We start from the raw sequence: 13,424 nt of genomic DNA, 5'->3' as shown, positions 1-13,424 counted from the left end.
CGTCTTAGAGACTGGACTCTGTTTATCATCCAGCCTCTTCCGTCTTAGAGACTGGACTCTGTTTATCATGCAGCCTCTTCCGTCTTAGAGACTGGACTCTGTTTATCATGCAGCCTCTTCCGTCTTAGAGACTGGACTCTGTTTATCATGCAGCCTCTTCCGTCTTAGAGACTGGACTCTGTTTATCATGCAGCCTCTTCCGTCTTAGAGACTGGACTCTGTTTATCATCCAGCCTCTTCCGTCTTAGAGACTGGACTCTGTTTATCATCCAGCCTCCTCCGTCTTAGAGACTGGACTCTTTTTATCATGCAGCCTCCTCCGTCTTAGAGTCTGGACTCTGTTTATCATGCAGCCTCTTCCGTCTTAGAGACTGGACTCTGTTTATCATCCAGCCTCTTCCGTCTTAGAGACTGGACTCTGTTTATCATCCAGCCTCCTCCGTCTTAGAGACTGGACTCTGTTTATCATCCAGCCTCCTCCATCTTAGAGACTGGACTCTGTTTATCATGCAGCCTCTTCCGTCTTAGAGACTGGACTCTGTTTATCATGCAGCCTCCTCCGTCTTAGAGACTGGACTCTGTTTATCATGCAGCCTCTTCCGTCTTAGAGACTGGACTCTGTTTATCATGCAGCCTCTTCCGTCTTAGAGACTGGACTCTGTTTATCATGCAGCCTCCTCCGTCTTAGAGACTGGACTCTGTTTATCATGCAGCCTCTTCCGTCTTAGAGACTGGACTCTGTTTATCATGCAGCCTCTTCCGTCTTAGAGACTGGACTCTGTTTATCATGCAGCCTCCTCCGTATTAGAGACTGGACTCTGTTTATCATGCTGCCTCTTCCGTCTTAGAGACTGGACTCTGTTTATCATGCAGCCTCTTCCGTCTTAGAGACTGGACTCTGTTTATCATGCAGCCTCTTCCGTCTTAGAGACTGGACTCTGTTTATCATGCAGCCTCTTCCGTCTTAGAGACTGGACTCTGTTTATCATCCAGCCTCTTCCGTCTTAGAGACTGGACTCTGTTTATCATGCAGCCTCTTCCGTCTTAGAGACTGGACTCTGTTTATCATGCAGCCTCTTCCGTCTTAGAGACTGGACTCTGTTTATCATGCAGCCTCTTCCGTCTTAGAGACTGGACTCTGTTTATCATGCAGCCTCTTCCGTCTTAGAGACTGGACTCTGTTTATCATCCAGCCTCTTCCGTCTTAGAGACTGGACTCTGTTTATCATCCAGCCTCCTCCGTCTTAGAGACTGGACTCTGTTTATCATCCAGCCTCCTCCATCTTAGAGACTGGACTCTGTTTATCATGCAGCCTCTTCCGTCTTAGAGACTGGACTCTGTTTATCATGCAGCCTCCTCCGTCTTAGAGACTGGACTCTGTTTATCATGCAGCCTCTTCCGTCTTAGAGACTGGACTCTGTTTATCATGCAGCCTCTTCCGTCTTAGAGACTGGACTCTGTTTATCATGCAGCCTCCTCCGTATTAGAGACTGGACTCTGTTTATCATGCTGCCTCTTCCGTCTTAGAGACTGGACTCTGTTTATCATGCAGCCTCTTCCGTCTTAGAGACTGGACTCTGTTTATCATGCAGCCTCTTCCGTCTTAGAGACTGGACTCTGTTTATCATGCAGCCTCTTCCGTCTTAGAGACTGGACTCTGTTTATCATGCAGCCTCTTCCGTCTTAGAGACTGGACTCTGTTTATCATGCAGCCTCCTCCGTCTTAGAGACTGGACTCTGTTTATCATGCAGCCTCCTCCGTCTTAGAGACTGGACTCTGTTTATCATGCAGCCTCCTCCATCTTAGAGACTGGACTCTGTTTATCATGCAGCCTCTTCCGTCTTAGAGACTGGACTCTGTTTATCATGCAGCCTCCTCCGTCTTAGAGTCTGGACTCTGTTTATCATGCAGCCTCCTCCATCTTAGAGACTGGACTCTGTTTATCATGCAGCCTCTTCCGTCTTAGAGACTGGACTCTGTTTATCATGCAGCCTCCTCCATCTTAAAGACTGGACTCTGTTTATCATGCAGCCTCTTCCATCTTAGAGACTGGACTCTGTTTATCATGCATCTCCTCCGTCTAACAGAGACTGGACTCTGTTTATCATACAGCCTCTTCCGTCTTAGAGACTGGACTCTGTTTATCATGCATCCTTGCGCTTTATTACAAATACCAAGTCACTCACCCACCATTGCACATTGCACCAAATGGTAGATTGGACCTCACTTTATATGCGCAGAAAGATACATTTGTATGTGTTCATCTACAAAGCCCTTTTGGGTAAACTCACTCTTTACCTCTGTAGTCTGGTCTCCTTCACCACCAGCTGTTAAACTCCCTCTGTAGTCTGGTCTCCTTCACCACCAGCAGCTAAACTCCCTCTTTACCTCTGTAGTCTGGTCTCTTTCACCACCAGCAGGTAAACTCCCTCTTTACCTCTGTAGTCTTGGTCTCTTTCACCACCAGCAGGTAAACTCCCTCTTTACCTCTGTAGTCTAGTCTCCTTCACCACCAGCAGGTAAATTCCCTCTTTACCTCTGTAGTCTGGTCTCTTTCACCACCAGCAGGTAAACTCCCTCTTTACCTCTGTAGTCTGGTCTCCTTCACCACCAGCAGGTAAACTCCCTCTTTACCTCTGTAGTCTGGTCTACTGCACCACCAGCAGGTAAACTCCCTCTTTACCTCTGTAGTCTGGTCTACTGCACCACCAGCAGGTAAACTCCCTCTTTACCTCTGTAGTCTGGTCTACTGCACCACCAGCAGGTAAACTCCCTTTTACCTCTGTAGTCTGGTCTACTGCACCACCAGCAGGTAAACTCCCTCTTTACCTCTGTAGTCTGGTCTCCTTCACCACCAGCAGGTAAACTCCCTCTTTACCTCTGTAGTCTGGTCTACTGCACCACCAGCAGGTAAACTCCCTCTTTACCTCTGTAGTCTGGTCTACTGCACCACCAGCAGGTAAACTCCTCTTTACCTCTGTAGTCTGGTCTACTGCACCACCAGCAGGTAAACTCCCTCTTTACCTCTGTAGTCTGGTCTACTGCACCACCAGCAGGTAAACTCCTCTTTACCTCTGTAGTCTGGTCTACTGCACCACCAGCAGGTAAACTCCCTCTTTACCTCTGTAGTCTGGTCTACTGCACCACCAGCAGGTAAACTCCCTCTTTACCTCTGTAGTCTGGTCTACTGCACCACCAGCAGGTAAACTCCCTCTTTACCTCTGTAGTCTGGTCTACTGCACCACCAGCAGGTCAATTCCCTCTTTACCTCTGTAGTCTGGTCTCCTTCACCACCAGCAGGTAAACTCCCTCTTTACCTCTGTAGTCTGGTCTACTGCACCACCAGCAGGTAAACTCCCTCTTTACCTCTGTAGTCTGGTCTACTGCACCACCAGCAGGTAAACTCCCTCTTACCTCTGTAGTCTGGTCTACTGCACCACCAGCAGGTAAACTAACTTTACCTCTGTAGTCTGGTCTACTGCACCACCAGCAGGTAAACTCCCTCTTTACCTCTGTAGTCTGATAATCTACTGCACCACCAGCAGGTAAACTCCCTCTTTACCTCTGTAGTCTGGTCTACTGCACCACCAGCAGGTAAACTCCCTCTTTACCGCTGTAGTCTGGTCTACTGCACCACCAGCAGGTAAACTCCCTCTTTACCTCTGTAGTCTGGTCTACTGCACCACCAGCAGATACCATACCCGTTCTGCTAGGTGGTTGTCCCCAGGACATTTACAGTATTTGGCAAGACTGCCTTCTCTTCTTGTGCACCAGACTCATGGAATAATCTACAATCCCTGGTTCATCTAGATATGTTAGTGACCCTGAATGGAATAGTCCACAATCCATGGTTCATCTAGATATGTTGTTGCCACTGAATGAATTTAAAATTGTTTTAGTCTGGATCAGGTTGTTGTATTGTTGTATGTTTTAATTCTGTAGCGTATTGATTGTTGCTTCCTTCATGGCCAGGTCTGCATTGAAAAAGAGACTCTGGGTCTCAATGGGCTTTTCCTGGTTTGAAATATCCAATAAATGTCGTACCACTTCATGATTGTGTCCCACTTGTTGTTGATTCTTCACAAAAAAATACAGTTTTATATCTTTATGTTTGAAGCCCGAAATGTGGCAAAAGGTTGCAAAGTTCAAGGGGGCCGAATACTTTCGCAAGGCACTGTATATATTCTTATTCCATTCCTTTACTTAGATTTGTGTGTATTAGGTTGTTGTTGTGGACATTGTTTTGATTACTTGTTAGATATTGCTGTCAGAACAAGAAGCACAAGAATTTCGTTACACTTGCAACAACATCTGCTAACCGTGTGTACGTGACCAATAAAAGTTGATTTGATTTGGAAACAGATCTTTGAGTTGGGTAACAGATGCTTGACCTGGGTAACATATCTTTGAGCTGGGTTACAGACCTTTGACCTGGGTAACAGATCTTTCACCTGGGTTAACAGATATTTCACCTGGGTAACAGATATTTCACCTGGGTAACAGATCTTTGAGCTGGGTAACAGATCTTTCACGTGGGTAACAGATCTTTGAGCTGGATAACAGATCTTTCACCTGGGTAACATATCTTTGAGCTGGGTAACATATCTTTCACCTGGGTAACAGATCTTTGAGCTGGATAACAGATCTTTCACCTGGGTAACATATCTTTGAGCTGGGTAACATATCTTTCACCTGGGTAACAGATGTTTGAGCAAGGAAACAGGAAGTAATAGTTTAACTCCGACCGTCCAACTCTTGACAATAAAAAAAGGGACACATTTTTGTTCAGAAAACCTTTAATTGTAATTAGAATTACTTATAATGACATATTTCAATAAATATTTAGTTATATACATTTACAGCAGAAATTGTACATTCCTTTTTTCTTCAAATTGCTCACATTTTTGTACAAGCCAAAAATATCTGCCATTGTAATTATATTCATGCAAAATATTCAGTGTTTTCACATTTTAATGAAAAATAAAAAGGATTTGCTGAACTTTTTTCCTTCTTCTGAAGTGCACTCTTGGATTATTATCATAACTGTAATTAGCAAATCAAGATGTGCACTTTGTGCCAATACACAATATTTAAGCAAGTAAAACAAAATTAAGGCCATTCCAACTTGTGCTAAAAAATAATAAAAATACCTAAATAAAAAAAGTTTCCATTTTTGTGTACAGTTCAGTTCATGACTGGTTATTTGTGTCCATCTCTATCACTGGGTGGTGAGTGCATCACCACAACCAGGGCATCTGATATATAAAAAATACAATAAACAGAATCAAACAACTGTTGCAATTACTAACAAATCATAACATGCTAGTTGAATTTCATACTTTTAAAATGTTCATATTGCTCTGTCCTATATGCCAAATATTATATGAACTTCCTTCCATTGTCAATAATATTTGACATTATGATAGGTCAGGTTGATATGAAGGGTAGGATGTCCTATCTGTTCAATGGAGGGTTTCCCCATCAGTGAACATTCTAACCACTTCCATACTTTAAACATTGAATTGCTGAGTAATTAAGTTAAACATACAATTCTCGTTGTAGAATGTGTCAGTGTTCTAGAATACGTTAGACCTTGTTGATGTTGTCTATTCAGAGCAGTAAGTGTCATTTCCATCTTGAATAACATAATAAACAAAGTAAGCCTTGTCCGAGCCCCTGCCCCTTGTCCCGTAGGGCAGGAGCCTATCAGGGTCAGGGTAAATTCCAGAAATTCAATTACAATTCAATTCCTTCTTCCTATTCATGTCCCATGTATTCAATTCAAATTCCAGGACAATCCTCAATTGAATTAAAATTCAATTTAAATAGGAATTGACCCCAACCCTGGAGCCTATCTCCTGTTTCTGTAGCATGAGGCAGCTTGATGTACAAGTACACGCCCTGGACAGGGCGCAAGTAATAATGCACCTTATTAAGCAATTGGTTACAATAAATCCATATAGCATTGTCTCAAGTGCAGTGATCCTTCACATGGTCAGGGCATAGAGTTCAATCTATTACTATTGAATGGATGAGTGAATATCATGGTGGTTGAGTGGAGGTACATGATATGATTAGTTGCTAGTTTGTTGCATATTCAACACTGGATAACATTTTATTTAATGGATAGTTTTGTCTGAGGAAGTCAAAACTGAGGAAAGATTCATGGTCAAAATCTGTGCTAAAATATTGTGGCCAAACGAATAACTATCAAATCTTTTGTCACTTTCAAAACATATGATTACTGTGCTGATGTTTTACCAAAACCTTTTAACCCCTTTTAAGCAATGAACTTTTATAAATGCATAGTTTTGGGTAAAGCATAATGTTATACATGTTGAAAGTTAATTTGCTGGGATAAAATAAAACGAATAGAAAAGGATAGCCCTTCAAATCAATTTACCCCATCGACCGTGTCTGTGAAAACACACATCAATACGTTTTTGACAAATACTGCCTCAACTCGAAGGTATGAATTACTGGAAGATAATATACATTTTAAGAAATAGTTGACCGAAATTTTAAATATGGTTCTAATCTCTTGTGCAAGTCCATCAAGCCTTAAACATCAAACCACCTCAAACTGTCATTAACACATTCGAAACATCTATGACATGTTAAAAAAGTAATGGATTACACTTTTCAAGAAGAAGAAGAAAACAGGGATGAAGAAGCAGAGAAAACATTTCATATCAAAATATATAATATTGTTAATTGAATAGCATCATATTACCACAAAAATAAATGGAAGCACTTTATCCACACACTGGGAAGTCAATGGAAAGAACTGAATCAATCTAAGTTACGACAACAAAACCTAAACAATATCCTGAACCAGTGCATAATATTGTTTGCAAAGGTGTTCTGGCATCTTTCCCCTTATGTCGTCATATTCAAAACCGAACCAGGAAGGCAATGATCATAGGTTAACAAAATACTTATTTGGTTTGGAATAAAATAGAGGAAAATAACATTTGGCAATGAAGTTAAATGTAAAAAAAAAACTCACTTGACCAGTGTTTATTTCCACTGTGTCCGAGTCTCCCATCTCCCATCCATGACAATGTGTCGCAGGCCATATTTCCTGTGGTAGCAGTAGTGTAGTCTTTATTTCTGGGGCTTGGTGACAGCACTTTAGGCTAGCTAAACAATGTCCCAGAGGTGGGGCTACAGAGAGCAGAGAGTCTTAAATATGCAATATGAAAAGCCACTGTAGCTTGGCCTGCTTGTAGTTGAATGTGATTGTGTTTAGAATGATGGGCCTAGGAGGAGGGTGAATAGTTTACATTATGCTTGGGGATGTAGATATGAAGGCCTTGTGTATGTATGTATGTATGTATGTATGTATGTATGTATGTATGTATGTATGTATGTATGTATGTATGTATGTATGTATGTATGTATGTGTGTGTGTGTGTGTGTGTGTGTGTGTGTGTGTGTGTGTGTGTGTGTGTGTGTGTGTGTGTGTATGTATGTGTGTGTATGTATGTATGTATGTATGTATGTATGTATGTATGTATGTATGTATGTATGTATGTATGTATGTATGTATGTATGTATGTATGTATGTCCACCATTGGAAATATGAGCACTGTGATTTGTAATATCTGAGATTAAAAGCCTTGATGTCACACAAGTTCAAACCAATTCATGATAATGTTTTGTAAATGGTAAAGCTAATAAAAAATTATTGCATATATTAATTATTGCATAGAAAAGCTTGGTGAGAAGTAATGGATTTCAGTATCTTAAATCAAGCCTCTTGAATAAATGAATCAGTTACACAGAATCGTGTAGTTGTGTGAACTATAAAATGTACTGTATGGTACACCAATGAGAACATTGTGTTAATCATTGCTGTTAAAGTAGCAAACTTTTTTCCATGATTTTTGAGTGAATATCTTTAGGCATATTTTGTAAATTATTATAATAACACATTTTTTTTAAAGCTACATTATTCATGTGGGTATATGCATCAATGGTAATAATTGTTTAAGGGACAGTAGGTGTTTTCTTGTTAAATCTTAACTCACTACATTTTTCCTCCATCGACCTGCCAGGTATCTTACTGTACCTGGGTAATGAACAATGAGCTACGAAAAGAACTAAACAAATGTTAACAGTATAGCTTCAATGAAATGAGGAGGAAGAATCAGGATTTTTGTAATGCTTGTCCACTCCAGATTTACTCTTAATTAATCATATTTTGATTGAAGTACCAAATCCTTAAAATAGCACATGCATAAATAAATTAAGAAATGCAACAATGACGATATGTGAATGATGGCAAATGTCCCTTTAGAATTCGACTTTAGAGTTCCCAAGAAGAGCTTGAGCTGATTACAGCAACATGATGTATACTGAGCACGCTAATTAAAAAAACGATATGCAATTAAGAAAATGAAGTTAAGGGCAGACAGAGGAACACGTTGACCACAGCGGTGAGAAACAATAGAATAGTATTTTGACTCATCAAGTTTCCTTCATATAGTTGATAGCAGCATCAACCACCTCTCAGTTTCTGTTGAGGGCTCAGGGAGCGTTTGACAAGTGCTTGCAACACACATTGAAGCTAATTGAGATATATAGGACATATGATCCTTGCATCACTTCATTCATGGAATCACTAAATCATCTTAGAACAATCTTAGAATCCTTTTAAAAATCCATCCCTCGTGTTCCATCCAGACGCCTGCCTGCCTTTCGAAGAAATAACCGTTTTTTAAATGTATGATAGATATATACTATATTACAGTGCTGTATGTTTCACCAAATTCTCCTTCTTTATAATGCAGTATTTGTCTTCTTCGAGTTGCGAAAAAAAACGAACACTTCTTAGAAGAGAATCTCTCGCTCTTCCTTTTTTTAAAATTCTCAGTTATCATAAATTCCAAAGTTCTTGGATGTATCGGTAAAAGTCGTAATATTTACTGATTTTGTAAATATTTTGCCACATTCATATATCATGCATTTTACTGCATTGCTATTTGCATTGGTCCGGATTATTAGGGAGAAAAGAGGGAGGGAAAGAAAAGAAAAGAACAAATATTGATAAATAACCTTTGCCAAGGCGATAGCCACCAAAAGCAAGTGAGCAAGTGAAGAGCGAGGAGTATTGGGGTTTGGGAGCAGGATGGTGTGGTATTGAACTCTCTCTCTTCCCTTGCTTACGTCATCTGGTGTACATCCGTGCTTCGGATGATCTTGTATACGAGCCAGTAGAAAATATTAAAAATGAGGAAGACTAGCGGGAAAGCCACGCGAGAGACCGTGTCGATCCTCTTCGCGCGGCCGATGAAGAGCTTGCGCATCTCTTCCACCGTTTTCTCCTGAGGGCCGGCAGTGGCGGTCGGGGCGTTGTTGTTGTTCCCTTTGATGGCCATGCCGTCTTTGGCCTGCAGGCAGGCAGGGCCCATGCCATAGGCGGTGAAGCTGAACCGGCCCTCACCGCCCTCATCCTCCTGTAACACAGCCAAATATTCATTCTGTTAGGAATTAAAAACCCCATTACACATGTAATATCCATGCCTGCTCTCTCTTTGTATACAGTATCTCTTAAAGGCCCACCCCTTAAGTTGTAATAACATATAACTTTCAAAATCATAGTGGGCCTTCATGGAAAAGGCTCTAAACAGACTTAAATCATAGTGGGCCTTCATGGAAAAGGCTCTAAACAGACTTAAATCATAGTGGGCCTTCATGGAAAAGGCTCTAAACAGACTTAAATCATAGTGGGCCTTCATGGAACAGGCTCTAAACAGACTTAAATCATAGTGGGCCTTCATGGAAAAGGCTCTAAACAGACTTAAATCATAGTGGGCCTTCATGGAAAAGGCTCTAAACAGACTTCGTAATTTGAAATCACATATAATGGTTGTAAAAATCACAGTGGGCCTTTAAGTAAAGCAGAGACATATCATGGCACATCATGTTGAGCATTAAATGTCAAAGTCCAACATGATTCACAGCATACTATTTCATTAACCATTGATATGCATTGTGATGAATATGGATTGCATGGGTGGACAATTCACATGTTTAGCTATGTCATCACTCAGAGTTATGAGGCAAGGTTAGCATGTTATAAAGGACATGTTATCTCGATATCATACGTACATACACTACTGGTCAAAAGAACACCTGCTCATTCAAGGGTTTTTTCTTTATTATTTAAAACTATTTTCCACATTTTAGAATAATAATGAAGACATCAAAACAATGAAATAACACATATGGAATCATGTAGTAACCAAAAAACCTACATGGAATCATGTAGTAACCAAAAAAGTCTTAAAACATATCAAAATATATGTTATATTTGAGATTCTTCAAATTGCCACCCTTTGCCTTGATGACAGCTTTGCACACTCTTGAAATGCATTTCAATTAACAGGTGTGCCTTGTTCAAAGTAAATTTGTGGAATTTCTTTCCTTCTTAATGTGTTTGAGCCAATCAGTTGTGTTGCGACAAGGTAGGGGTGGTATACAGAAGATAGCCATTTTTGGTAAAAGACCAAGACTATATTATGGCAAGAACAGCTCAAAGATAAACGACATGAAGGTCAGTCAATGCGGAACATTTCAAGAACTTTGAAAGTTCCTTCAAGTGCCGTCGCAAAATCCATCAAGTTCTATGATGTCACTGTCTCTCACGAGGATCACCACAGGAGTGGAAGACCCAGAGTTACCTCTGCTGTGGTATGATGTCACTGTCTCTCATGAGGACCACCACAGGAGTGGAAGACCCAGAGTTACCTCTGCTGCAGAGGATACGTTCATTAGTGTTAACTGTCTCTCATGAGGACCGCCACAGGAATGGAAGACCCAGAGTTACCTCTGCTGCAGAGGATAAATTAATTAGTCACCAGCCTCAGAAATTGCAGCCCAAAAAAATGCTTCACAGAGTTCAAGTAACAGGCACATCTCAACATCAACTGTTCAGAGGGGACTGTGTGAATCAGGCCTTCATGGTCGAATTGCTGCAAAGAAATAACTACTAAAGGAAACCAATAAGAAGAAGAGACTTGCTTGGGCCAAGAAACACGAACAATGGACATTAGTCCTTTGGTCTAGAGTTTGTCCTTTGGTCTAGAGTCCAAATTGGAGAATTTTGGTTCCAACTGCCATGTCTTTGTGAGACGAGGTGTGGTGAACGTATGATGTCCGCATGTGTGGTTCCCACCGTGAAGCATGGAGGAGGAGGTGTGACGGTGTGGGGGTGCTTTGCTGGTGACACTGTCTGTGATTTATTTAGAATTAAAGGCACACTTAACCAGCATGGCTACCACATCATTCTACAGCGATATGCGATCCAATCTGGTTTGTGCTTAGTGGGACTATCATTTGTTTTTCAACAAGACAATTATCTAAAACACACCTTCAGGCTGTGTAAGGGCTATTTGACCAAGAAGTAGAGTGATGGAGTGCTGCATCAGATGACCTGGCCTCCACAATCACCTGACCTCAACCAAATTGAGATGGTTTGGGATGAGTCGGACTGCAGAGCGAAGAAAAAACACAGCCAACAAGTGCTCAGCATATGTGGGAACACCTTCAAGACGGTTGAAAAAGCATTCCAGGTGAAGCTGGTTGAGAAACAGTGTGCAAAGCTGTCATCAAGACAAAGGATGGCTATTTGAAGAATCTCAAATATAACATGTATTTGTTTAACACTTCTTTCATTACTACATGATTCCATATGTGTTATTTCAAAGTTTTGATGTCTAGACTATTATACTACAATGTAGAAAATAATAAAAATAAAGAAAATACCTTGAATGATTTCATTACAGGTAGCTGGCTAACACAATCCCTTCCTCCACAATACCTCATCACACACAAACAAACAATCAGGCTCCCTTATCTATCTTTGCCTGGTTTGAAAAATGTAAATGTAATCATTCAACACCTCCACTGCAAATTCAAATGGACAGGCGCACAGGCAGTGCTAAAATACAACCCTTAGTTTTCTAGGTTCCATTTGTAGACACCATATCCTCCTTCTGTCCTTGTCTTTATACCTGCTAATGTGTGTTGGGCTGAATGGAGGAACACACACACACACACACACACACACACACACACACACACACACACACACACACACACACACACACACACACACACACACACACACACACACACACACACACACACACACACACTCCTTTCTCCCTCATTTTGTATCGTCTCCTTCGCTCCCCTGTTTTCCTATAACAGTGTCTGAAACGTCTAATGCTAGGTTGTGCGTCGACCTTCCCTTGTCCTTCAGCGACACCATTTGTAAGTAATACAGATGCTCTGCCTCATTCCTCCTGCCGTATGATTAATGTGCTGGCTGGGGGACGTGACGTGGAGCAGTACAGGGAGGGGCGGGGCTGTGGAGGATGGCGTCCTCCCTGCGTCATTGTCTACGTCCCAAAACGGTATCCTACTCCCTACATAGTGCACTACCTATGGTCAAAAGTAGGGCACAGTGTAGGGAATAGGATGCCATTTGGGACGCAGGTATTTTCACATCGCCCGCCCGGCCGCACAGGACCAGGCTGTCTGACTCATTACCCGGATCCCTAATTCAACATCCCACCATTAATCCAGTAAACTGGGCAGAGACTCTTATTGTGAAGGGGAGAGAAATAATGAGAGATGAATGGGGAGCTAGGCCCTTTGGGTTTGTGGTGGTGAGGGAGACAATGTCTGGCCTGGGATGAAAGGAGTATCCGGCTCACTCCTCCTCTCTCCTCCTCCCTCATTCCCCCCTTCTGTATTTGCAATTTTAGAGAGAGGGAGTGAGAGAAAGTGAGTGAGAGGAGAGTGAGAGAGAGGTGACCGGTTGGTTGGTTGGTGTCTACTGTGACAGAGAGAGAGAGAGAGAGGGAGAGAGAGAGAGAGGTGACCGGTTGGTTGGTTGGTGTCTACTGAGACAGAGAGAGAGGTGACCGGTTGGTTGGTTGGTGTCTACTGAGACAGAGAGAGGTGACCGGTTGGTTGGTTGGTGTCTACTGTGACAGAGAGAGAGAGAGAGAGAGAGAGAGAGAGAGAGAGAGAGAGAGAGAGAGAGAGAGGTGACCGGTTGGTTGGTTGGTGTCTACTGTGACAGAGAGAGAAGGATCACTTGACTCCTCCATCCATCATGCTATTTGCTCATGATGAATGCTTTTACATCTCTTAGTGTGTGGTGATTAATGGCTGAGATTAAAGGGAACCATAATGTCAACTAGTTGGTGGTTCCATCTTATGTTTTCTCTGAACAGTTGCCTTTGCATCGGTCGCGGTGTCATGATGCCTTGAAAATAAAAATACTGATTTGCATAAAGTCGTTTTGGGGAGTGTCACAACTAACTATCATCAACATCTCCTCCAGGAGTTGGTGCCTTGCTGTTCATTTAATGATTTCCCAAAGCAATTTACACCCAATGCCAA

At 41.7% G+C, this 13,424-nt stretch overlaps 1 protein-coding gene across 1 annotated transcript in view; it reads right to left on the bottom strand.

Moving 5' to 3' along the window:
• Nucleotides 1-4,786: 4,786 nt before the first annotated feature.
• Nucleotides 4,787-13,424, bottom strand: part of LOC135545480 (glycine receptor subunit alphaZ1-like) — a 107,130-nt gene continuing 98,492 nt past the window's right edge. The window contains exon 11 of the mRNA XM_064973112.1: nt 4,787-9,463. Within this exon, the coding sequence (XP_064829184.1) occupies nt 9,170-9,463 (294 nt within the window). The 3' untranslated portion in view covers nt 4,787-9,169. The remainder of the gene's footprint in view (nt 9,464-13,424) is intronic.

The sequence above is a fragment of the Oncorhynchus masou genome, chromosome 9 (genome assembly GCF_036934945.1).
Source record: "Oncorhynchus masou masou isolate Uvic2021 chromosome 9, UVic_Omas_1.1, whole genome shotgun sequence".
Classification (NCBI taxonomy): Eukaryota; Metazoa; Chordata; class Actinopteri; order Salmoniformes; family Salmonidae; genus Oncorhynchus; species Oncorhynchus masou.
This window is presented reverse-complemented; position numbering and strand designations above follow the sequence as displayed.